This window comes from Balaenoptera musculus, chromosome 2 (genome assembly GCF_009873245.2).
Source record: "Balaenoptera musculus isolate JJ_BM4_2016_0621 chromosome 2, mBalMus1.pri.v3, whole genome shotgun sequence".
In the NCBI taxonomy this organism is placed as follows: Eukaryota; Metazoa; Chordata; class Mammalia; order Artiodactyla; family Balaenopteridae; genus Balaenoptera; species Balaenoptera musculus.
The window spans coordinates 69,711,968-69,736,774 of record NC_045786.1 but is presented as its reverse complement, the minus strand read 5'-3'; the positions used below and the strand labels follow the sequence as shown (position 1 = coordinate 69,736,774).

At 40.3% G+C, this 24,807-nt stretch overlaps 1 protein-coding gene across 1 annotated transcript in view; it reads left to right on the top strand.

Annotated features, from left to right (window-relative positions):
* Positions 1 to 24,807, top strand: part of TRIP4 (thyroid hormone receptor interactor 4) — a 68,684-nt gene that overhangs the window by 34,187 nt on the left and 9,690 nt on the right. The window contains exons 10-12 of the mRNA XM_036840452.1: positions 1,678 to 1,802; positions 3,332 to 3,423; positions 19,979 to 20,081. Of these exons, the coding sequence (XP_036696347.1) occupies positions 1,678 to 1,802; positions 3,332 to 3,423; positions 19,979 to 20,081 (320 nt within the window). The remainder of the gene's footprint in view (positions 1 to 1,677; positions 1,803 to 3,331; positions 3,424 to 19,978; positions 20,082 to 24,807) is intronic.

The window sequence follows — 24,807 nt, the reverse complement described above, 5'->3', positions numbered from 1 at the left end:
ATAATGCTGCAACGAATGTGGGGATGCAGATACCTCTTTTTTCCTTCTTATTTTATCTCTTAGAATTTTATATCCCTGGGAGGGTCCTAACTCATAACAATAATAATGCCTTATGTATTTATATTTAAATAGAATTTTACAGTTTTCAAAGCAGTAGCTGTATTGAAGTAGATCAGAGAGTATTATTACAGTCTTGAACACCTAAGCCGGCAAAGGTAAAGGAGCTTGCTATGAATTACAAAGCTAGTTAATGGCAGAGATGGAACTAGAGTTCAGGTTTTCAGAGTGCTTTTTCCACTCTTACTTTGTAAGCCTCAGTCATTTCTCTATTTCCTGAAAGAAAATTTATTATCAGAATTTAGGAACAATCATTTCTACTTTGGTGGTTTCCATGGTTAGTTGAGATTTGCCTCCTTCGTGAAGGTGTGTTACCATTTTTCTCCCCTCTTCAAGGTCAGGCTTTCTTTCTGTGGCTCCTAAGTGTTTCATAATCCAGGTACGTAGTGGCATTACAACAAGTGCATGTGAATCTGCTTCTGCTCCAGGGCACCTGGGCCCTCAGATGTCTCTTCCTCTCATTCAGTTCTCTGCAGTTGAGGTGTCTTCCTTTTCCTAAGTAGAAAACTAAACAGCTTGCTTTCTGCAGAGGGACTCAGAATGTTTACCTTTCTCTCGTCCTGTTTTGGATCTGTGTTATCCAGATTTTCTCACTGAAAAGAACAGGATGAACAGCACCCAGCCCACAATCACTAATCCCACAGAAAGAAAGTGGGTGGTTCTGCCATATTTGTGAGAACGTTCTCCCAGTAACCCTGTGGATCATTTGGTGTAGAGGGAGAAATATATTGATTCATTCCTCATTTATTGAGTACCCACTGTGTGCCTGGTACTCTTCCAATTCATCTATATTGGAAAACTAAGGGTATGAGAAATTCCGTTTCCCCTTATAAGGCAAGTATAATAGGGTTATATCATCAAGCTACTTTATTACATTTTGTGGGAACTAAAGGAGAAACATCTTTTTGTAATCCTTGGAAAGTAGGCAGTAATACATTCTCTTGATTGCATTTTGTTATTCTACTTAAAGATTCTTTCAAACTAGCTAACGGATTGTTTAATTATCTGCAAAAAACATAACCCTTTATAAAATACTTAGAAAATATAAATGAATGTGGTTGCAATTTAGAGTAAAGATGATAAGCATTTTTATTTACTTAAATTCTATTAAGTGGTAATTATGAAAGTACTATTCTTGGGGAGTTATGTGTGAGTGAGGATTTTTCTGTCAGGTTGGAGAACAATGAACAAAATCTTCATGACTCAAAGGCAAGGATTTTCATTTTTGTGGGACAGCTTGGATGCCTTGAAAATAGAAGATTTGGATTCTAGAAGTCCCAAGGCTAGTGAAAGCTTCATTTCTGAGTTACAGAGATCAAGTAAAAAATAGGAACTGAGAGAGGTGAATTGCCTTTGTTCTGATGATAGGGAAAAGTAGAGAACAGGGTTTATACTCAAGTGAAAGGTATTGTAGGAAAAATGTTTTTTACAAAAAATACCCTTCTTGGTGAGGTATCATCTATAGATCTCTTGGTTCAACTGGGTAATTTGCTGTATGTTATGAGATCTTCCAAGACACTAAAATTTAGGTTCTTTCTACTAAATTTGTATTTGTTTAAGGGTGGAGGGCAGAAGCTGGTACACCCCACATAGAGGACGACTTTGGATAGCAGCCACAGCCAAAAGACCCTCTCCTCAAGAAGTTTCAGAACTCCAGACTACGTATCTTCTCCTTCGTGGGAAAGGTAACGGCCATATATTCTTCTAATTTCAGTCTTACTTTGTGGAGAGAAGTCATTGATGTTCATCTTCTTTCACCTCCTTCTTCCTGTGGCTTTTTTGTGGGTTTTTTTGGCTGAAAGGGACTTTAAACTTTGTGTTTGTTTGTTGGTTTGTTTAGTAGCAAATCATGGACAGCTGTTCAAAACATTAATTCACCAAACAGTACAAATAAAAATATCCGTTCCCAACACCAGAAGTCAACCAACTAGTCTTAATTTTCTACATTTTTTTTATTATGAGAGTAAAATAACTACTATAAATTCTGGGATCTTTAGATTGGGAAGAACAACCACAAATAAGACTTTTTATTATTGGAAGTGACTCAAATAGACATCTGCTATCAGATTTGGACAGATCACAGTTGGTTGACTTAAGCAGTGAGTTTTGACAGTCACCCCAAACACTCAGTTTGGATCCTGAAAAACACTTCTGACCCTTGGATGTCTTGGCTTCCTTCCTCTTATTCAGCCCATACAGTAATTTTGAAGGTAAAGTGAGAGGATAATTACAGAACCACCTTTAAAAGTTAAGAAACCAAGCTTTAGGAATCAAAAGTGTATGTTTCCTTAAAAATGCGTTTCTGTTTTGACTGGTATGACTGGGTTCTTTTATTTATTTATTTATTTATTTATTTATTTTTATTTTTTAAAATTTATTTATTTATTTATTTTTGGCTGTGTTGGGTCCCCGTTTCTGTGCGAGGGCTTTCTCCAGTTGCGGCAAGCGGGGGCCACTCCTCATCGCGGTGCGCGGGCCTCTCAATATCATGGCCTCTCTTGTTGCGGAGCACAGGCTCCAGACGCGCAGGCTCAGCAATTGTGGCCCACGGACCCAGTTGCTCCACGGCATGTGGGATCCTCCCAGAGCAGGGCTCGAACCCGTGTCCCCTGCACTGGCAGGCAGACTCCCAACCACTGTGCCACCAGGGAAGCCTCTATTTTTATTTTTATTATTATTATTATTTGGGGGTGTGTGCACCTGCAGCATTCAGGATCTTAGTTCCCTGACCAGGGATCGAACCCACGCCCTCTGCAGTGGAAGTGCAGAGTCTTAACCACTGGACCGCCAGGGAAGTCCCTGGGTTCTTTAAAATTCATGTTTTGACATTCTTATGTTTCTTAACTGCATTTTTATGTTTTTCTCTTGACACCTCAAGCTTGTTTCCAGAGCCCGTCACCACCAAACTCTAGTCTGATCCAGTTGGGTATAGTGGAATTGATTTGTTTCGAGTGAAGTTGTGGGGTCCTTGAACTTCAATGGTATGAGGCTTCTTTTCCTATAGTTTAGGATGTGGATAGTGGACTAAGCCAGCTACTCACTAAATGTTTTGCTAAAATACAAACAGTTGTGCCAAGTAAAAAGCCTCATTGTTTTCCTTATGTCCATAAATAGATAATAGAGAAAGCGATTTGTTCAGAACTGAAGACAGATTTGTGAGTTCCAGGGTCACAAAGAAGAAATTTATGTAATCCTTCTGTTATTCTCGATTTAGATGTGGAATTTCCCAATGACTATCCATCAGGTTGTCTTCTGGGCTGTGTGGACCTAACTGACTGCTTGTCCCAGAAGCAATTTAAGAATCAGGTGAGTAAAGAGTATTTCTCTGGGACAGATGCTTTGTTTGCCACAGTAGCTGACCTGTAGGTCCTTCAACTCAGAGTATCCTGTATATAGTAAGGAGCTAGAAACTGAATTTAGACATGTGAGGAGAATCTTCTAAGGAGGGAATATTGGGGAGAGAAAAGACCATGGGAGAAATGGAAAAAATTTAGTGATGCTTTGGTTCCTAGTGTGTGGAGGACTGGTACATATACATTTCTGCCTAAAAAGCTATTGCCTCAATCCAGTTAATAGTGTAGAGTCCTCATCCCTTAATAAAACTTCTGCTCTTGGCAAAGAAATCCTGCGTTATTCCTTGAATTATTTCAATTAGGTAGTGGGAATGGTAGAATTTGTTATTACTTACTCTGGAACGTTTGGTCCAGACCAGAGAATTCATGAAAGACAAGTATGTTTGAACTCTGATTGCCTGGACCGTGCCAGCTTTGGGTGTGTGTGTGTGTTTGTATGTACATATTGTATGTATGTATTTTTATTTATTTTGATTACTGAAGATTGAACTGATGTAACTAGAGTACATTTTTGAACAGCAGAGGGAGCTGAAGGACTTTAGCTTAATTGGAAAATTCTTGAAATTTAGAACCTTATGTTTAGTCTAGCAGGAATCCAAAGTGGGAAAGACCATCCTTAAAGCCTAAAAAGTCTTACCTAACAGTATGGTTTTCCTGTTTTTTGAACAGTTACTTTACGCAATAGCGGTTCCATCACTGTGCTTAAGAACATATTCTTCAGCTTAATTTTCTCAGTAAATTCTTTGCTTTGCAGACTCTTCTGTGCCTTTCATTACTGCTATTAGTGTCTGCTTTTTTTTTAAAATAGGTGTATTTATTTATTTATTTATTTATTTATTTATTTATTTTTGGCTGCATTAGGTCTTTGTTGCTGCACGCAGGCTTTCTCTAGTTGCGGTGAGCGGGGCCTACTCTTCATTGCGGTGCGCAGGCTTCTCATTGCACTGGCTTCTCTTGTTGCTTAGCACGGGCTCTAGACACACGGGCTTCAGTAGTTGTGGCACACGGGCTCAGTAGTTGTGGCTCGCGGGCTCTAGAGCACAGGCTCAGTAGTTGTGGCACACGGGCTTAGTTGCTCCGCTGCATGTGGGATCTTCCCGGACCAGGGCTCGAACCCGTGTCCCCTGCATTGGCAGGCGGATTCTTAACCACTGCGCCACCAGGGAAGTCCCAGTGTCTGCTTTAAAAAAACAAAACAAAACAAAATACTGTTCCCATCCATCTCACTCCCTCTGTTCATTCCTCACAGGTTTTAGCCAGTAATTATTATCCCTCTAGTTTTCTGTCTCTATTCTTTTTTTTTTATGCTGCGCCGTGCGGCATGCATGATCTTAGTTCCCCGACTAGGGATCTGCACTGGGAGCACAATCTTAACCACTGGACCACAAGGGAAGTCCCTCTAGTTTTCTGTCTTTCATTTTCTTGTGGATTGCCTCCTCAGCCCTTTTCTGATTACTTTATATGTATATGAGTACAGTGCTCGCGTTTTGGTGTGAATTTTGTGTGTGTTTTTTTTAACATCTTTATTGGAGTATAATTGCTTTACAATGGTGTGTTAGTTTCTGCTGTATAACAAAGTGTGAATTTTGACTCCAACCCTTTTGTTCTGCTCTTAGTACCTGATCTAGACCTAGGCAAAAGTGTAGATACATGGAGGCCCTTTGTTTTCCACAACCTTGTGCCTGTTCTATCTATCTATGGACCTTTTGCTGATTTTTTTCAATGTCTTCTTTCCTCTCCTCCCTTTTTTTCATTCTAGAAGTAATAATTGTAAAAATTCCTTACATTGGTGTAGGCTTTACAGTTTTAGAGACTCATGAAGAGCTTAGTATCACTTGATGTATTATATTTTCTTATGAGGCTATTTGCATTCTAAAAGAGAACTGAGGAGCATCTGGCAGTGTGGGTGGTGTTTTGGCCAGGGGCCTTCCCTTATTTTCTCATTTGTTTATCAAGCAGACCACCACTTGATACAAGGTCAAATGAATTCAATTTCTAGGCAGTTAACCAATCTTCTTTCTGCCACAAATTTGTGTTGAGAAGGGTAGGCGGCTGTAGTCCTAATCTATAGAGTACCACAAGGCTTATGGGAATTAGAAATATAATTAACAAAACAAATCTTTTTGGTTTCTCAAGGGTACCTCTCTTTCAGGTCAGCATGATACTCCTACCTGAGTTTATATTCTGTCTTTTATCCTGAGGATGCTGAGGGCAGCACATAGAAGTGTAGGAATCCTCCCATATGTTCCCAGATGGAGGTCTTGGCAACTCTTTATGAATTTCCCTGATGTGTATGACATTAGAATATCCTAAAATGCCAAAAGCCATGAGGTTTCATCATACAGGAGTCCCATATCCATTTTCCCTATGGTCAGCTTTTCTGTGGCTTTTCCCCATTGTTTCTTTTCTGTGTTTGAGAGTAGCACATGAATGTATTCAGAATTGATATTAGCCCTATTTGGGGATTATTTATTGAGTAAGGATCTTACCACGTTTAAAGGTCGTAGCTTTGGTATTTGGCTGTCTTTTGGAAAATGTCTCGAGCACCTTTGGTAATCTACCTGTCTCTGTTTGAGCTAGGGTTCTGTGATGTAAGAATTATGATTGCTTAGTCTGTTTTAGCAATGTTGTTCTAGTTTTTTCAAGAATGAGTTGAGAGTTTAGGAGTAATACCCCTAGACTAGCATTCCCCAAACTATTCCATGGCATAGGTGTTCTCTGGAAAGAAAGGGGGGTGAGGGGTTTCTGTTGACACACACATTTGGAAAATTTATTTGGATTAAACAAATTTGTTTACTGCAGAATTTCTCAGAGCCCTGAATGTGCTGGTGCGCATTTTGACTCTGATACAATTCTCTGATTTATCTGGTGGATGTAATATGCAGTGTTCTCATACCTTTCTGACCACAACAACCCCCACCAACATATTTGCATACTGGTATCTTGTGGTATATATATAGTTAGCAAGTGCTAGCCTAAGTATGTTTGGGTTTTTTTGTCCTCATAGGTCAGTTCACTGAGGGAGAATGATCCAGGAAACAGTTAAACAGTTTCCTGACTTATGTCTTCTTTCTGCATCTTCACACTCATTCCTCGTCACCCAGCTGAATTGCATTTTCCTTTTTTTTTTTTTTACTTTTTTGGCTGCACTGCGGGGCCTGCGGGATCTTAGTTCCTTGACCAGGGATCGAACCCGTGCCTCCTTAAGTGGTAGTGCGGAGTCCTAACCTCTGGACTACCAGGGAAGTCCCGTATTTTCTTTGAAAACCAGTGTGGATCTAGTAATTTTTATTTCAACTGAAACTAATCTCCTGTGTGACTTGGAACCATGTTTTAATTCTCCATCTTGTTCCTAACTTTTTCCTTCCCCAAAGAAACTCAGTAATTTACTTCCTGACCTTTCATTCTTGGCCTTTCTTTGATAAGTTAAAATATACTAAGCCCTCACTATTTTTTGGCATAGTGTGATCATTTAGTTTCTTAAAAAAAAAAATAATAGAAAAGGTTTTATTAGTGGTTGTTTAAAATCAAGTGCAGCACACTGTAAGTGGCTTTAAAAATATGTGCTTAAAGTGCTTTCCCCTGAGCTAAGAACTCATCTTCCTTTTATCTTCTAAAGTAGTATGGCTGGCATGGCCGATTTGTGCCAGAAAAAAATCCTGCTAGACCATCAGTCCTCCTGAGTAATGGCAGGGGATCTACCTAAACAAGGTAGGAATGATACAGCAAAGGCTGTAGGCTCAACTCAGGAAAGAAAGGTAGATGAGAGCCATCTAGTTAAAACTTCTCCTGTACTCCCCTGGAAGAAGCCCATGCCTTGCCAGGGTTTTATCTGCCAGCAGCAGATGTAAGCTCTCAAAAACAGCAGGGAGGATGTTGACTGCAACAATGCATCAAGGCTGTGGTTTGTAACCTCAATAGTAAGGCAGTTAAAACCTTTTTTTTAACAAAGACATTTTGATTGCCAAATCCATAACCATTAGCAGCTGTGGTTTGAACAGTTCTCTAGACCTAACAAGTTGTCAAACAGAAAGTTGAGTTGGTGGCTTTTGTTTCTATGTGTCTGTATTGTGTTTGTGCTATTTATATCTCTGCCTTCAATAGAAAATCTGATTTGTCTGAAATCTCTGAGGTCATTGATTATTCTACTTCTTTTGTACTGAATCCATTCTTCTCCTGCCAGCTTACTGACCTTTTAGTCCATTTGATCTTATGGCTTTTGTAATAGCCAAGATCCTGTATTTAAGGAATTACGCTGAGGCAGTTCTACTGCTGGGTGCCTACAAATTGACATCAGCAAAAGAATTACTGTCTTCCAGTGGGGAAGAGTGTATTACTTGTTCCTTTTTATATGAGTATCCATGCGATACAGATCTTCAGGAAGATTGCTTATATCACTTCATGTGTGGAAATCATCGGTTTCTATCACCAAAGGATTGTCTGAGAGATGAGAAATTAGAGAATGAAGGAAATAATAGTCAGTATTCAAACCAGGCATTGGCGTTGAAAAATGCAGAGTCCCCAAATTCTCTTTTAAATTATGTGAAAACGTCCTCTCTGTTTTACTAAGAAAACCTGCCAATTCATAGACCTAAAATGTATGATTCCTAAGGGATTGTGAGGGCTGCATCTGAGACCCAACAAAGGGGGGAACTTTGTGTCTGCAACAGCTAGCCCAACCCTAAGCAGTTCTTTAACATCATAGCTCACGTGAGGGAGACAGGGGATGTATTTTCAGAATTCTCACCAAGACTAGAATATTTACTTGAGTTTCTAGGTCAGAACAGACTGTCTTTAGAGTTGTTTGCAACCTGGGTGTCAAGTGCCCACTTGATGAGTTGAGGACAGCCATGCTCATTTTTAAATAATCCGGGAAGCATTATGCTTTCTGTTTCTTTTTTTAAAAATTTTAAAAAAATGTATTTATCTATTTATATGGCTGCATTGGGTCTTTGTCGCTGCATGCGGGCTTTCTCTAGTTGCGGCGAGCAGGGGCTACTCTTCGTTGCGGTGCGCAGGCTTCTCATTGCAGTGGCTTGAGAAGGCTCTCATTGTGCCACCAGGGAAGTCCCATGCTTTCTGTTTCTTATCCTGAAGAGAAGAAGGGGATATTAACACTCTTGTGCATTTATGTAAATTCTTTAATGTTTAGCTTTACATCTGAAAATGAACTTATAATTCTTAAGATTTTCTTAATTATTTATAGATCAGTAAATATTTGAGTGCCTACCATAAATCAGACATTGTTTTAGACCTAAGAGAAATAAAAAGGTGAATCAGCCATGGGTTCTGTCCTCAGAATGTTTGAAAGACCACTAGGTAGATAAGATATGTATACAACCAAATTTGTAAACAACCAAATACAAAATAAAAAGCAAAGATAACTGTCTTAAGAGAAGTAAGGACTGCCTCTGAGGAATTTAAAGGAGGGAAAGGTTGCTTCCAGGTGGGAAGAAGACTTCAGAATGTGGCGTTTTTTTTTGTTTTCCCTACGGGGACTCAGTATTTCTTCAGGATAGATTCTGAGAAGTAGAACTTAAGGGTCTAAGATACATACATTTAAACTTTGATACAAACTGGTAAGTTACCATTCTTAAAGAGGGATCTAATTTAAAATTCCACCGATGGTGTGAGTCTTTCCTATACCAATACCCTGACCAAAACTGGTTATTAATAATCAATTTAGGGCTTCCCTGGTGACGCAGTAGTTAAGAATCCACCCGCCAATGCAGGGGACACAGGTTCGAGCCCTGCTCCGGGAAGATCCCACATGCCGCGGAGCAACTAAGCCCGTGTGCCACAACTACTGAGCCTGTGCTCTAGAGCCCGCGAGCCACAACTGCTGAGCCTGAGTGCCACAACTACTGAAGCCCGCGTGCCTAGAGCCTGTGCTCTGCAACAGGAGAAGCCACCCAATGAGAAGCCCGGGCACTGCAACGAAGAGTAGCCCCCACTCTCTGCTTAGCCCGCGTGCATCAACAAAGACCCAACACAGCCAAAAAAAAAAAAAAAATTAATAATAATAATAATGATCGGGCTTCCCTGGTGGTGCAGTGGTTGAGAATCTGCCTGCCAATGCAGGGGACACGGGTTCGAGCCCTGGTCTGGGAAGATCCCACATGCCACGGAGCAACTAGGCCCGTGAGCCACAACTACTGAGCCTGTGCGTCTGGAGCCTGTGCTCCGCAACAAGAGAGGCCGCGATAGTGAGAGGCCCGCGCACCGCGATGAAGAGTGGTCCCCACTTGCCGCAACTAGAGAAAGCCCTCGCACAGAAACGAAGACTCAACACAGTCATAAATAAATAAATAAATAAATAAAAGAACGTGAATTTCAAAAATAATAATAATAATAATAATGATCAATTTAATTTCTGCTAATAAAGTGGGTGAAAACATATTTTGTTACTTTCATTTAATTTTCCTGATCATTGGTGACATTTATCTTCTCTTCAAATATTTACTAGCCGTTTATATATATATATTTTTTTTTAAATTTGTTTATTTATTTTAGGCTGCGATGGGTCTTCCTTGCTGCGCATGGGCTTTCTCTAGCTGTGGTGAGGTGGCTTCTCATTGCAGTGGCTTCTCTTGTTGTGGAGCACGGGCTCTAGGCATGTGGGCTTCAGTAGTGGTGGCACATCGGCTCAGTAGTTGTGGCTTGCGGGCTCTAGAGTGCAGGCTCAGTAGTTGTGGCACACGGGCTTAGTTGCTCCGCGGCATGTGGGATCTTCTTGGACCAGGGCTCGAACCCGTGTCCTCTGCATTGGCAGGCAGTTTCTTATCCACTGTGCCACCAGGGAAGTCCCTATATATTTTTTAAAATTTATTTTTTTATTGAAGTATAGTTGATTTACAATGTTGTGTTAATTTTGGTTGTATAGCAGAGTGACTCGGTTATACACATATATCCATTCTTTTTTATATTCTTTTCCATTATGGTTTATCCCAGGATATTGAATATAGTTCCCTGTGCTATACAGTAGGACCTTGTTGTTTATTCATTCTATTGGTTTGGCCAAAAAGTTCGTTCGGGTTTTTGTACAATGTCACTGGACGACCCGAACGAACTTTTTGGCCAACCCAATATATGTAATAGTTTGCGTCTACTAACCCCAAACTCCCAGTCCATCCGTCCCCCACCCATCCTCCCCCTTGGCAACCACAAGTCTGTTCTCTATGTCTGTGAGTCTGTTTCTGTTTCGTAGGTAGGTTCACTTGTGCCATATTTTAGATTCCACATAAAAGTGATATCATACGGTATTTGTCTTTCTCTTTCTGACTTACTTCACTTAGTATGATAATCTCTAGTTGCATCCATGTTGCTGCAAATGGCATTATTTTGCTCTTTTTTATGGCTGAGTAGTATTCCATTGTATGTATGTACCACATCTTCTTTATCCACTCATCTGTCAGTGGACATTTAGGTTGTTTCCACGTCTTGGCTATTGTAAATAGTGCTGCTATGAACATAGGAGTGCATGTATCTTTTTGAATTATGATTTTGTCCAGGTACGTACCCAGGAGTGGGATTGCTGAATCATATGGTAATTCTGTTTTTAGTGTTCTGAGGAACCTCATACTGTTTTGAATAGTGGCTGCATCAACTTAAATTCCCACCAACAGTGTAGGAGGGTTCCTTTTTCTCCATACCCTCTCCAGCATTTGTTATTTGTAGACTTTTTAATGATGGCCATTCTGACTGGTGTGAGGTGGTAGTTCATTGTAGTTGTGATTTGCATTTCTCTAATAATTAGCAATGTTGAACATCTTAGGAATGTGGCTTTTGAATTAGCCTTGAAGCGTATTAATGATAAAATCTATCACTTTTTGATCAGTTATTATGTGCCAGACCTATTACATATGTTATTTTCTAATCCTCACAACAACTTGATACCAAGCAAGGTATCATTACTCCTCTTTTAGAGATAAGAGAACTTAAGACTCAGAGTTAAGATAACTTGCGTACTGTCAGTCAGTAAATGGTAGAATTGGGGTTGCTGTTCAAGTCTTCCTCCTTCCATGGCAGGAAAGCATATTCTAAGGGAGAGGGAGTAATATGAGGTGGAAAGTCATGGGCCTGTATGGAGAATAATAGCAAACCACTTTGTTGAATGGAAAGGTATGTTGTGATCAGATGGTAGATAGCTTTGAGTGATAGGCTACAGAGGTAAGACTTCTTTCTCTAGTCCGTTGTGGGATTGGGGAGGGGTGTTTTGAAGGTCATCGGAGCCAGAAAATGAATCTGGCAACAATGTGGAAGATGGATTGCAGTGAAGAAACTGAAGGTGGGAAGTCTAGTGACTAGACACTTGTCATCCAGGTTGGATATACCTTCCTATGTCTCCATGCTTTTGTCCCCCATGAGAGTTCTATTCATTCTTTGAAAGAGCTCAGGTGTCCCTGTCTCCTGTAGAGTCTTCTCTGACCTCAACCCATTTCCTCCCTGACACGATTAATCACTTCCTTCTCTGGGCTACTGTGTTCATATTTCTTTTTACATTTTTAACCTTTTTTTTTTTCTTTTTGGTAATTATATGTTCACATGTAGTTCCTTTAAGTCACCATCTATGGCAGCTCACCTTGTTGTCTCCAGTGTCCTAGCATATAGCTTGGCACTTAGTAGGTGTTCACTTAACGGTGGTGACAATAAATTGAGGGGCAGGCACTGGTTGATATATGAAAACCCTTAAATGCTATGTTAAAGAATTTGACTTGTATTCTGAAAGCAACCATGTAAGTGATGTAATAAGATAATAAGATGTACATTTTAGAAAGATTGTTCTGGCAGCAGCAGGAAAGATGGACTGGATGAGGCAAGCCTGAAAACAAGTAGATGAGTTAGGAAATTATCATGATTGTCCAGGTGGAGGCATGATGGAGGCCAGCAACAATGCTCTGGCAGTTGAGTTGGAAAGAAAGGAACAGATGTTTGAAATGTTTAGGAGATAAAGTCTATAGGACTTGGTGATTTGATTGGATGTGAAGGGTGAGAGAAAGAAGTCTAAGATAAACTTTGGTTTCTGGCTGTGGTGAGGGGCTAAATGGTAGTACCATTAGTCTAGATGGGGTATACATAAGAAGAGAATTTTCTTTTAAGGAAAATGACTTTTTAAAATAAAGGAGCTGTGTGGCAAAGGAAGCCTGTATTGTAGCAGTAAAGGAGAGATGTTCTGTAGTATGTGATCACCATACAAAAATCAGTTTTTCTATGATTTTCCATTTGGACTTTTAAAAATATTTTAATCTGTTTTGTTCTAAAACACATGTTATTTGATAAAGAGATATTGTTGCTGTTAATAACACTATATTACTTGATAATGATCTTACCTTGATATGTTAACTCGTGTCAAAGGATTCGCTGAGCTCTCCCTCAGTAGTTGTTCTCAGTTGAGTCAGACGAGCCATTGGGAGATAAAAATCTAAAATTGGCAGAGCGCTTAACACAAGAGGAGTCTTAGCATTCTGAGATATTAGGGTAGATTTGAATGGTTAAGGACCTTACAATGTAGCATCTTTAATTAAGAGAAATTTTCTTTTGGTTCTTACTAGTTTAAGTTGGAGTGAAAGCCTGCTATATGCAAATTAAGACCAAAAAAAATTGTCATGAAAAAACAACAACAACAACAAAAAAACACAAAAATAATTGTCATGAATGGGTGATTCCCATTTAGGTCTTGAAGAATCAGGGCAGAAAATCTATGAGGTTAATTTTAGAGAAAATATAAGTTCTTGGGTTCTTTTGTGTGTGGAGGTTTCAGTATAGATAGGATTCCCAAGGGCACAGAAAGTCACACTGGGACCAAGATACCAATGCTGTGTGGCTTCAACCAGATCACCTTCCACAAGTGTCTGGAAGACCCAAAAGCTGCATCTTGCTTATCCCTTATTCCTGTTACCTGGAGCAAATATGGATGGTCTCTGTAGCATTGAGCTGGAACCCTCTGTATTTGCTACTAGGCACATAATTTGCACTGGGTACTGGTACATGAGTTCAGCTATCCCACTTAGGGCCAATTGGCATGATCTTTATCCAACTCCAGTCAAATATGCAGTAGTCATCTCATCAAAGTATCATGATCAATATGTTAACTCTGATGTGAGAAAACTCTTATCCTCCAGTATAGTGGGGCCCAAGGTACTAGTTATCCTGTAAACACCTTGAATTGCTTTGAAGGAAAATGAGAACTATGTTTTTTTTTAATGAGAACTATTTATCAGGGAACGCAGTTGCTTTCAGGATATGCTTCTTTGGATCTGTTGTGCTTGTGGCCTTTTTTTTCATACTCATTTCCTTCTCTCTTTCTGAGTATTATCACCTCAATCTTCTTGGAGTTGGTTTTCAGCTAACTAGATTTCAGAGCCTGATTTCATGTCCTATCTAGTTCCTCAAAGTTCAGACCAAGAAAACCGACAGCAAATATATGTTCTTTGTCAATGAGTTTCTTCTTAAATGTTTGCTTTAGCTGTTAGTCCTCTGGAGACAGGTGTAAGATTTACATATAGGTCATCTGGGGATTTGTTGGGAAGAGTGACATCATTTAGGACTTTCTGATCATTTCAGTACAAGGATTAAATGGAGGCTTGTGGAGTTGGTGAAAATGCCCACTTGGCTCTGAGTCAGTAGTGGTTGCCAAAAACCACTAAACTTTTTTTTTCTCTTATGAAAATGGCAAGAGAAATGTTTTCTAGATGACTGGTGAACAATTTCCCTCTGGATTGGAGAAGAAAATGGCTGTTTAGTAGTTAATTATCTGTTGTGTTAGACAGCTATGAAACTTATGAGGCATGAAAGAAGAGTAGGCCCACCTCCCGCAATCGTCAGGCTGGAAACCAGGTGATAGGAGTCATGTTATTTTTTTTTTTTTTTAATTTTTATTTTTTTAATTAATTTATTTATTTATGGCTGTGTTGGGTCTTCATTTCTGTGCGAGGGCTTTCTCTAATTGTGGCAAGCGGGGGCCACTCTTCATCACGGTGCGCGGGCCTCTCACTGTCGCGGCCTCTCTTGTTGCGGAGCACAGGCTCCAGACGCGCAGGCTCAGTAATTGTGGCTCACAGACCCAGTTGCTCCGCGGCATGTGGGATCTTCCCAGACCAGGGCTCGAACCCGTGTCCCCTGCATTGGCAAGCGGATTCTCAACCACTGCACCACCAGGGAAGCCCAGGAGTCATGTTATTGAAGGCAAGAACAGCAGTGTCCTGAGGAGTCTATTACTGAATTTAAATGGTTGCTTTGAGTTGCTTGGTCTTATAACCCACATTCCCTATCCTATCTGTTGTGCCATCTCAGTGACCCTTAGTCTAGCATCCTCTCTAAATTGGATATGACATCGAGAGTTTATTCACGTTCTTCACAAATATGAACCTCCTTTTTCTTAATTTACTCTTTCTTTGAGTCAGCTGCATTTTAGTCTTTTGACTTTCAAACCAAAAATCCCTTTCTTGTAAGTCTTGTTGGTGTTTAATGTGGTCTGTCATGTCTAAGACCCAGTTGCAGAGATTATACTTTTTTGCAGGTACTGAGGCTCTGCCAAGCTGACTTTGCTTTAATGCATTTTACCGTGAAAAATAATCCCTTCTCCCAACACATAGGCCTTACTTTTCTTTATTCCTGTAGGCTTCTTTGCACTTCAGCTCTGTTTCTTGTAAGCCTCCTGAAGTTTAGTGATAGACCTTAGGAAAAGGAATATTCACATGAAACTTGCATTTAGATTCAGCTGGGAAAGTTGATTTTAGTTTTTATTGTAAGGCATGAATGGGTCCAAGGAACCTCTTGTTCTATAATTTCATTTATCCATCATTTTTCCCATTATTTGACATTTTCTTACTCTGTTAATATATGTCAGGGTAGTTTTCATTAAACATAGGGCCTTACTGGCCATTTGCCAAGACACAAAAGTTCTAATTTAGCTTGAGGGATAACAGGTTACAGAGTAGCACCTGCTTTTATCCAGAGTTTAGTCCTAAGAGTGTCCAGTTCCCAGCATGTGCATATTTAGCATGGTTAAGATAACTTAAAAGCACAAGTTGGTAAATTTTTTTGTTCTTTCATCCAACAAATATTTATTTATTTATTTATTTATTTATTTTTTTTTTTTATAACCTGTTTATTTAGCTTTGATTCTAGTTTTTAGTGCCTATTTTTTTTTAATTTATTTATTTATTTAGTTTTGGCTGTGTTGGGTCTTCGTTTCTGTGCGAGGGCTTTCTCTAGTTGCGGCAAGCGGGGGCCAATCTTCATCGCGGTGCACGGGCCTCTCACTATCGCAGCCTCTCTTGTTGTGGAGCACAGGCTCCAGACGCGCAGGCTCAGTAGTTGTGGCTCACAGGCCTAGTTGCTCTGCGGCATGTGGGATCTTCCCAGACCAGGGCTCGAACCCGTGTCCCCTGCATTGGCAGGCAGATTCTCAACCACTGCGCCACCAGGGAAGCCCCCAACAAATATTTATTGATTGCCTACTATGTGCCAGGCATGATTCTAGGTGCTGAGGAGTAAACGAAACAGACAAAAGATCCCTGCCTTTGTGGAGCTTTTATCCTAGTAAGGAAAGTCCAAATTTAAAAATTTAAGTAAGTGAATTACATAGTATCAGATGATGGTAAGTGCTGTAGAAAAAAAAAATAAGGTAGGAGATGGGGGTTAAGAGTGCCAGAAGACCCACTACGAAGTTGACATATAAACAAAGTCCTGAAGAAAGAGAGAGGAAACCATGTAGATACCTAGCAGGGAAAGCATCCCAGGAAGAGAGGTAAGCAAGTACAAACATCCAGAGGCAGGAACAAGGAAGCCTGTGTGGCTGGAGTGGAAAGTGGGGAGAGTAGTAGGAGAAGGCATCAGAGAGGAAATGGGGGCCAGATTGTCTAGGGACCTGTAGGTCATAGTGAGGACTTAGTCTTTTATTCTGACTGATGAAAAGCCATTGGAGAGTTTTAAACAGGGGAGTGACATGATCTGATATATTTTTAAAAAATAGCTCAGGCTGCTGTGTTGAGAATAGGCAAGAGGGAGGTTAAGGGCAGAAACAGAGAAACCAATTAGGAAGTTATTGTGGTAATCCAGGGAGACATTGTGATGGCCTGGACCAGGGAAGTAGCAATGGAGGTCTTAAGAAGTGGTGAGAAAAAAAAGAAAAAAATAAATAAATAAATAAAAAAAAAAGAAGTGGTGAGTTATTGGGTATCTTTCGAAGGTAGAGCTAACAGGATTTCCCAGTGGGTTGGTTGTGGGGTTTTTGACGTGAACAACTAGAAAGATGGAATAGCTATTTATTTTAAAGGGGTATGACTAAGAGAGGGGCAGGTTTGGAAAGGAAATCCAGGACCTTGATTTTTTATTTTATTTTATTTTTATTGTAGTAAATATACATAACATAAGCTTACCGTTTAAACTATTTTTAACTGCACAATTCAGGCGTATTAAGTACATTCACAGTGTTGTGCAACCGTCCATCTCCAGAAGTTTTCATCATTTCAAACAGAAACTTTGTACCCAGTGAATACTAACTCCTCTTTCCTCCTTCCCCCAGCCCCTAGTAACCTCTATTATACTTCCTTTCTGTATGAATTTATCTTTTTTTGCTTGTGGGATCTTAGTTCTCCGACCTGGGATTGTACACCAGCCCTGGCAGTGAAAGCACCAAGTCCTAACCACTGGACCACCAGGGAATTCCCGAATTTGTCTATTCTAAGTATCTCACATAAGTAGACTCGTATAATATTTGTCCTTTTGTGTATGGTTTATTTCACTTAGCATAATTTTTCTAGGTTCATTCATGTTGTAGCATGTATCAGAATTTCATTCCTTTTTAAGGCATAATAATATTCCATTGTATGTATATGCCATATTTTGTTTATCCATTTATCTATCGTTAGACATTTGGATTGTGGAAACCATTGGCTATTGTGAATAATGCTGCAGTGAACATTGGTGTACAAATATCTGAATCCCTACTTTCAGTTCTTTTGAGTATATACCTAGAAGTAGAATTGCTGGATCATACAGTCATTCTACGGTTAACTTTTTTTTTTTTTTTTTTTTTTTACGGTTAACTTTTAAAAGAAGCACCGAACTGTTTTTCACAGCAACTGCACCGTTTTGCATTCACACCAGCAATGCATGAGGGTTCCAGTTTCTTCACATCCTTACCCATGCTTGTTATTTTTCCTGTTTTTTATTTTCGTTTGGTTTTATAATAAGTCATCCTAGTGAGAGTAAAGTGGTATCTCATTGTGGTATTAATTTATATTTACAGGACCTTATTTTTTTCCTGTTTTATTGTGATATAATTGCATATACCATTGTATTAGTTTAAGGTTGTACAACATGAAGATTTGATATATGATCTATATATTGCAAAATGATTACCACAATAAGTTTAGTTAACATCGATCACCTCTCCTAGTTACAAATTCAGGACCTTATTTTTTAACTTTGAGACTGAAGGAAATAGCCAAGGTTGTGAATGTAGAGAGAGATGAGGTCTGAGGTTTGACTCTTGAAGTACTCCAGCATTTAAAGGATGGGGAAATGAGGAGCAGTCAGTGAAGAAGCAACATCGGAAGGAGAATTGTATCCTGGAAGCAAAGTGAGGAATGTGCTCAAGAAAGAGGGAGAGGAGAATTCTGTCAAGTTCTACATAAATCAATTAAGATGAGAACTGAGAATTGATCGTTTGATTTGGCAGCATGGAAGTGAACGATAACCTTTACAAGAACAGTTTTGGTGGAGTGATGGGAGTGAAAGCCTCTCTATAGTGAATTCAAGAACAAACAGAAGGAGACGAATTTGAGGCAGAGTGTATAGATAATCTTTTAATGAATCTTGTTTTGAAAGGAATCTGAGAAATGGAGCAGCAGCTGGAGGAGAATGTGGGGTCTGGGGAGTTTCTGTTTTACGGCAGACATTATAGAAAGGATGTTTGTTAATGGGATTGATCCAGTAGAGAGAGAACATTTATTGATGTGGAAGACAGAGGAGTGAAATGGCTTGTCGTTTTGGAAAAGCAGAGCTGTGAAGTCCTGGCAGGTTTGTCCTCTGCCTTGACACTCTCTAAGACACAGAGAAGAGAGAGCAGGAAAATCGAAGAGATGTGAATGGTGACTGTTGCTGCTCTGGTCTCTGTAGAATTAGGTTTAAAGAAATTGATGGCAGCCTCTGGTTTTATTTGTCCCAGAGCACCTCAACTGTAACAGCTGACCCTGCTTTTCTTTGCATTCTAAAGATTCAAAGGATAAGGAAAGAAGAAAGTTTCTCCTTCCATCTTTAGTCTTTATTTTCTACCATGAGCATTTTGAATGTTCATGTGAATATAATTGTGAGTGCCCGTGAATATAAATGTGGCTGATACTTGATATTAAGCTATGTTTTATCAGAGTACATGCCACACCTGTCCCACACAGAAACCCATGGTATGTGGGCAGGACTAAAAGCCACTGTAAATCCCTTCTGTTTCTTCACAGCATTAGGACAGAGTAGTCAGTAAAGAAGTTAGCTGTTTATGCTTCCACTAGTTACAGAGACATTTGAATTTTCTTATTTATTTTACTGAAGCCTCCATTTTTACTTTAAAGCCTTTCATGTCTTAGAGGACACATCTTAACAGGTGAATAAGAGTGGAAAATAATTTCATACTTTTTAATTACTAGGAGAAAGGCTCCTCCGGTGATGAAGTCCGACCCACAGCCATAGTCAGCTTTTGAGTCGTATTTATCCAACGTGCTAAACACAAGACATCCCAAGATAGGAAATAATGAAATACCAGGTCAGTTGGGCATTGCTAGAGAGCACTTACTGCCAACCTCAGTTGTTCCTTAAGTCGTGATTGTGTGGCCAGATAGTCTTACTCCACGTTCTGTGTCTGTCTTTGCAGAAAGAGTAAAAGTCCTAAGTATTCACACAGATTTGTTTTGTGATATGAGATCCAAAGGAAGCTTCTAAATTATTTTCAGAATTGCTCTACCATTACCTTTTCACCCTAAGTGAGTCTGGAATGCATCCAGCAAAACAACTTTGGCATGTTCATACCTTTCAGAATGAATCATCTTCCTTCCCTTTAGTGAGAGAAGGGCTCTGTTGATTGTTTCTGGCAGAATTTCCACAAATGTTCTATTTTTCTTAAATCTTCCACTGTTTCACTTGAGCTGAACCTGGGGGTGCCTGATGTTCCTGAAGGAGACCTCTGAATCTCCCAACTCACAGTCACTTATATTGAAAGACTAGTCAGTTTTGATTCTCTGGGAAGATGTCAGGCATCTTTTTTTAAGAAGTTGTTTCCATTATAGGAAGTCACAGATGGTGGGCAAAAGACTGTATGAGAATACTGTGCTAAAGCCTGGGGAAAGTTGAAGGTTTGTTCTTGCTTATTGAGCATAATCCTCTTTACCTGACTGTGTAATGGAGAGTACTATTATCAGAATGTTGAGGTGGATTCTGGGACATCCTTTGATCTCCTTGAAATTCAAAATTTGTTCCAACTAGCCTGAACTTTTTATTTTTATATTTCACAGTATCCAGACATGAGTCAAGAATCTGATTCTCCATTTGTTTTCATCTGCACAAATCCCCAGGAAATGATTGTGAAGTTTCCTATTAAAGGAAGTCCAAAAATCTGTAAGTCACAAGCTTTGATGGTCTAATTTTTTTCTTTTTGTCTTGAATCTCACTTGTTTAACTTAAAAATTTTTTTCTCTTTTTACCCTGTTCTATGTCATCTCAAATATTTGGAGGATTAGTAAAATTCTACTTATCATATACCTGAAACTAACACAACATTGTTAATCAACTATACTTCAATAAAAAAATTCTATTTATCAATAACTTTAATGTTAGGTTAACTACAGTATAGCCTTTCCAAAATATACCTCGATCCACAATTATTGGTATATGAGTGAATCACTCTAAACTTCCATTTAGGACCCCATTAACTTTAAAATCCTATTTGTCAGCCAAAAGAGTACGTTTGCCCCACTGTACTGTTCTTATTAAAGGAAGTATTAAGCCAGTGCCAGTGGCAACATTGTCTTTTTTCCATTGTTCCTCATTATTCAATCTGAGAATAAGACTTAACTTTTTAAGTGTCTATTTTTGTATGTCTATTTTGGAGGTACCACTTCCCACTATTCCCTTGATTACTGCTTCCTAGAGCTCTGCTCTAGCCCTCTTGCTTTTCATCCTCTTTTTGAAACCTCCTGATGGTTTTCTTTTCTGTAATGTTTGCTTTTATGTGTTTGTGATTATAGTACCCTCTGCATATTCACTTCTTAGGAAGTGCTTGTGAGTTTATTCTTTCAACTTCCAACTCTTCTTCAACTCCCAACTTCTCTTCCTCTGTCTATTCCTACAGCAGCCTCTTCTATTTCCAAGGAATCTCAAGAAACATATAGTGGTGTCCTCTTTGCCTAACTTACCTTTTTTTTTTTTTAATAAATTTATTTATTTTTGGCTGTGTTGGGTCTTCATTGCTGTGTGTGGGCTTTCTCTAGTTGCAGTCAGCGGTGGCTACTTTTTGTTGCAGCGCATAGGCTTCTCATTGCGGTGGCTTCTCCTGTTGTAGAGCACGGGCTCTAGGCGCGCAGGTTTCAGTAGTTGTGGTTCGCGGGCTCTAGAGCGCAGGTTCAGTAGCTGTGGCGCATGGGCTTAGTTGCTCCGCGGCATGTGAGATCTTCCTGGACCAGGGATCGAACCTGTGTCCCCTGCATTGGCGGGAAGATTCTTAACCACTGCGCCACCAGGGAAGTCCCTAATTTCCTTTTAAAAACATCAGCGGAGGAGCTTCAAGATGGCGGAAGAGTAAGACGTGTACTTCAGAAATACATCTATATGTGGAACAACTCCTACAGAACACCTACTGAATGCTGGCAGAAGACCTCAGACCTCCCAAAAGGCAAGAAACTCCCCACGTACCTGAGTAGGGCAAAAGAAAAAACAGAGACAAAAGAATAGAGATGGAACCTGCAACAGTGGGAGGGAGCTGTGAAGGAGGAAAGGTTTCCACACACTAGGAAGCCCCTTCGTGGGCGGAGACTGTGGGTGGCGGAGGGGGGAAGCTTCGGCACCATGGAGGAGAGCGCAGCAATAGGGGTGCAGAGGGCAAAGCGGAGAGATTCCCTCACAGAGGATCGGTGCAGACCAGCACTCACCAGCCTGAGAGGCTTGTCTGCTCACCCACCGGGGTGGGCGGGGGCTGGGAGCTGAGGTTCGGGCTTTGGAGATCGGATCCCAGGGAGAGGACTGGGGTTAGCGGCGTGAACACAGCCTGAAGTGGGGTAGTGCGCCACAGCTAGCCGGGAGGGAGTCTGGAAAAAAGTCTGGAGCTGCCGAAGAGCAAGAGACTTTTCTTGCCTCTTTGTTTCCTGGTGCGTGAGGAGAGGGGATTAAGGCGCTGCTTAAAGGAGCTCCAGAGACGGGCGTGAGCCGCGGCTTATCAGTGCGGGACCCCAGAGACGGGCATGGGACGCTAAGGCTGCTGCTGCCGCCACCAAGAAGCCTGTGTGCAAGCACAGGTCACTCTCCACACCTCACCTCCAGGGAGCCTGTGCAGCCCGCCACTGCCAGGGGTCCCATGATCCAGGGACAACTTTCCCGGGAGAACACACGGCGCGCCTCACGCTGGTTGCAACGTCACGCCGGCCTCTGCCGCTGCAGGCTCGCCCCGCATTCCGTACCCCTCCCTCACCCCCAGCCTGAGTGAGCCAGAGCCCCTGAATCAACTGCTCCTTTAACCCTGTCCTGTCTGAGCGAAGAACCAGACGCCCTCAGGCGACCTACATGCAGAGGCAGGTCCAAATCCAAAGCTGAACCCCAGGAGCTGCGCGAACAAAGAAGAGAAAGAGAAATTTCTCCAGCAGCCTCAGGAGCAGCGGATTAAATCTCCACAATCAACTTGAGGTACCCTGCATCTGCGGAATACCTGAATAGACAACAAATCACCCCAATTGAGGAGGTGGACTTTGGGAGCAATGATATATATATATTTTTTTTTCCCTTTTTCTCTTCTTGTGAGTGGTGTATTTGTATGCTTCTATGTGATTTGTCTGTATAGCTTTGATTTTACCATTTGTCCTAGTGTACTGTCTTTCCATTTTATTTTTTGTTTGTTTGTTTTTTTACTGTAGTTTTTAACACTTTTTACCATTGGTGGATTGTGTTTGTTGGGGTTGGGTTGCTCGCTTCTTTCTTTTTTCTTTCTTTTTTTTTTTAATACTTAAAAAAAATTTTTTTAATAATTATTTTTTATTTTTATAACTGTTTTATTTTACATTATTTTATTTTATTTTATCTTCTTCTTTCTTTCTTTCTTTTTTTCTCCCTTTTATTCTGAGCCATGTGGATGACAGGCTCTTGGTGCTCCAGCTGGGCATCAGGGCTGTGCCTCTGAGGTGGGAGAGCCAACTTCAGGACACTGGTCCACAAGAGACCTCCCAGCTCCACGTAATATCAAAACGGCGAAAAATCTCCCAGAGATTTCCATCTCAACGCCAAGACCCAGCTCCACTCAATGACCAGCAAGCTACAGTGCTGGACACCCTATGCCAAACAACTAGCAAGACAGGAACACAACCCCATCCATTAGCAGAGAGGCTGCCTAAAGTCATAATAAGGCCACAGACACCCCAAAACACACCACCAGATGTGGACCTGCCCACCAGAAAGACAAGATCCAGCCTCATCCACCAGAACACAGGCACTAGTCCCCTCCACCAGGAAGCCTACACAACCCACTGAACCAAGCTTAGCCACTGGGGACAGACACCAAAAACAACGGGAACTACGAACCTGCAGCCTGCAAAAAGGAGACCCCCAAACACCGTAAGTTAAGCAAAATGAGAAGACGGAGGAAACACACACAGCAGATGAAGGAGCAAGGCAAAAACCCACCAGACCTAACAAATGAAGAGGACATAGGCAGTCTACCTGAAAAACAATTCAGAATAATCATAGTAAAGATGATCCAAAAATCTTGGAAATAGAATGGAGAAAATACAAAGAAACGTTTTAACAAGGACCTAGAAGAACTAAAGAGCAAACAAACAGTGATGAGCAACACAATAAATGAAATTTAAAAATTCTCTAGAAGGAATCAATAGCAGAATAACTGAGGCAGAAGAACAGATAAGTGACCTGGAAGACAAAATAGTGAAATACTACCACAGAGCAGAATGAAGAAAAAAGAATGAAAAGAACTGAGGACAGTCTCAGAGACCTCTGGGACAACATTAAACGCACCAACATTCAAAGTATAGGGGTCCCAGAAGAAGAAGAGAAAAAGAAAGGGACTAAGAAAATATTTGAAGAGATTATAGTTGAAGACTTCCCTAATATGGGAAAGGAAATGGTTAATCAAGTCCAGGAAGCACAGAGAGTCCCATACAGGATAAATCCAAGGAGAAACACGCCAAGACACATATTAATCAAACTATCAAAAATTAAATACAAAGAAAAAATATTAAAAGCAGCAAGGGAAAAAACCTAATAGCATACAAGGGAATCCCCGTAAGGTTAACAGCTGAACTTTCAGCAGAAACTCTGCAAGCCAGAAGGGAGTGGCAGGACATATTTAAGGTGATGAAGGAGAAAAACCTACAAGCAAGATTATTCTACCCAGCAAGAATCTCATTCAGATTTGACAGAGAAATTAAAAGCTTTACAGACAAGCAAAAGCTAAGAGAATTCAGCACCACCAAACCAGCTTTACAACAAATGCTAAAAGAACTTCTCTAGGCAGGAAACAGAAGAGAAGGAAAAGACCTACAATAACAAACCCAAAACAATTAAGAAAATGGTAATAGGAACATACATATCGATAATTACCTTAAATGTAAATGGATTAAATGCTCCAACCAAAAGACATAGACTGGGTGAATGGATACAAAAACAAGACCCGTATATATGCTGTCTACAAGAGACCCACTTCAGAGCTAGGGACACATAGAGACTGAAAGAGAGGGGATGGAAAAAGATATTCCATGCACATGGAAATCAAAAGAAAGCTGGAGTAGCAATTCTCATATCAGACAAAATAGACTTTATAACAAAGACTATTACAAGAGACAAAGAAGGACACTACATAATGATCAAGGGATCAATCCAAAAAGAAGATACAACAATTGTAAATATTTATGCACCCAACATAGGAGCACCTCAATACATAAGGCAAATACTAACAGCCATAAAAGGGGAAATCGACAGTAACACAATCATAGTAGGGGACTTTAACACCCCACTTTCACCAATGGACAGATCATCCAAAATGAAAATAAATAAGGAAACACAAGCTTTAAATGATACATTAAACAAGATGGACTTAATTGATATTTAGAGGACATTCCATCGAAAA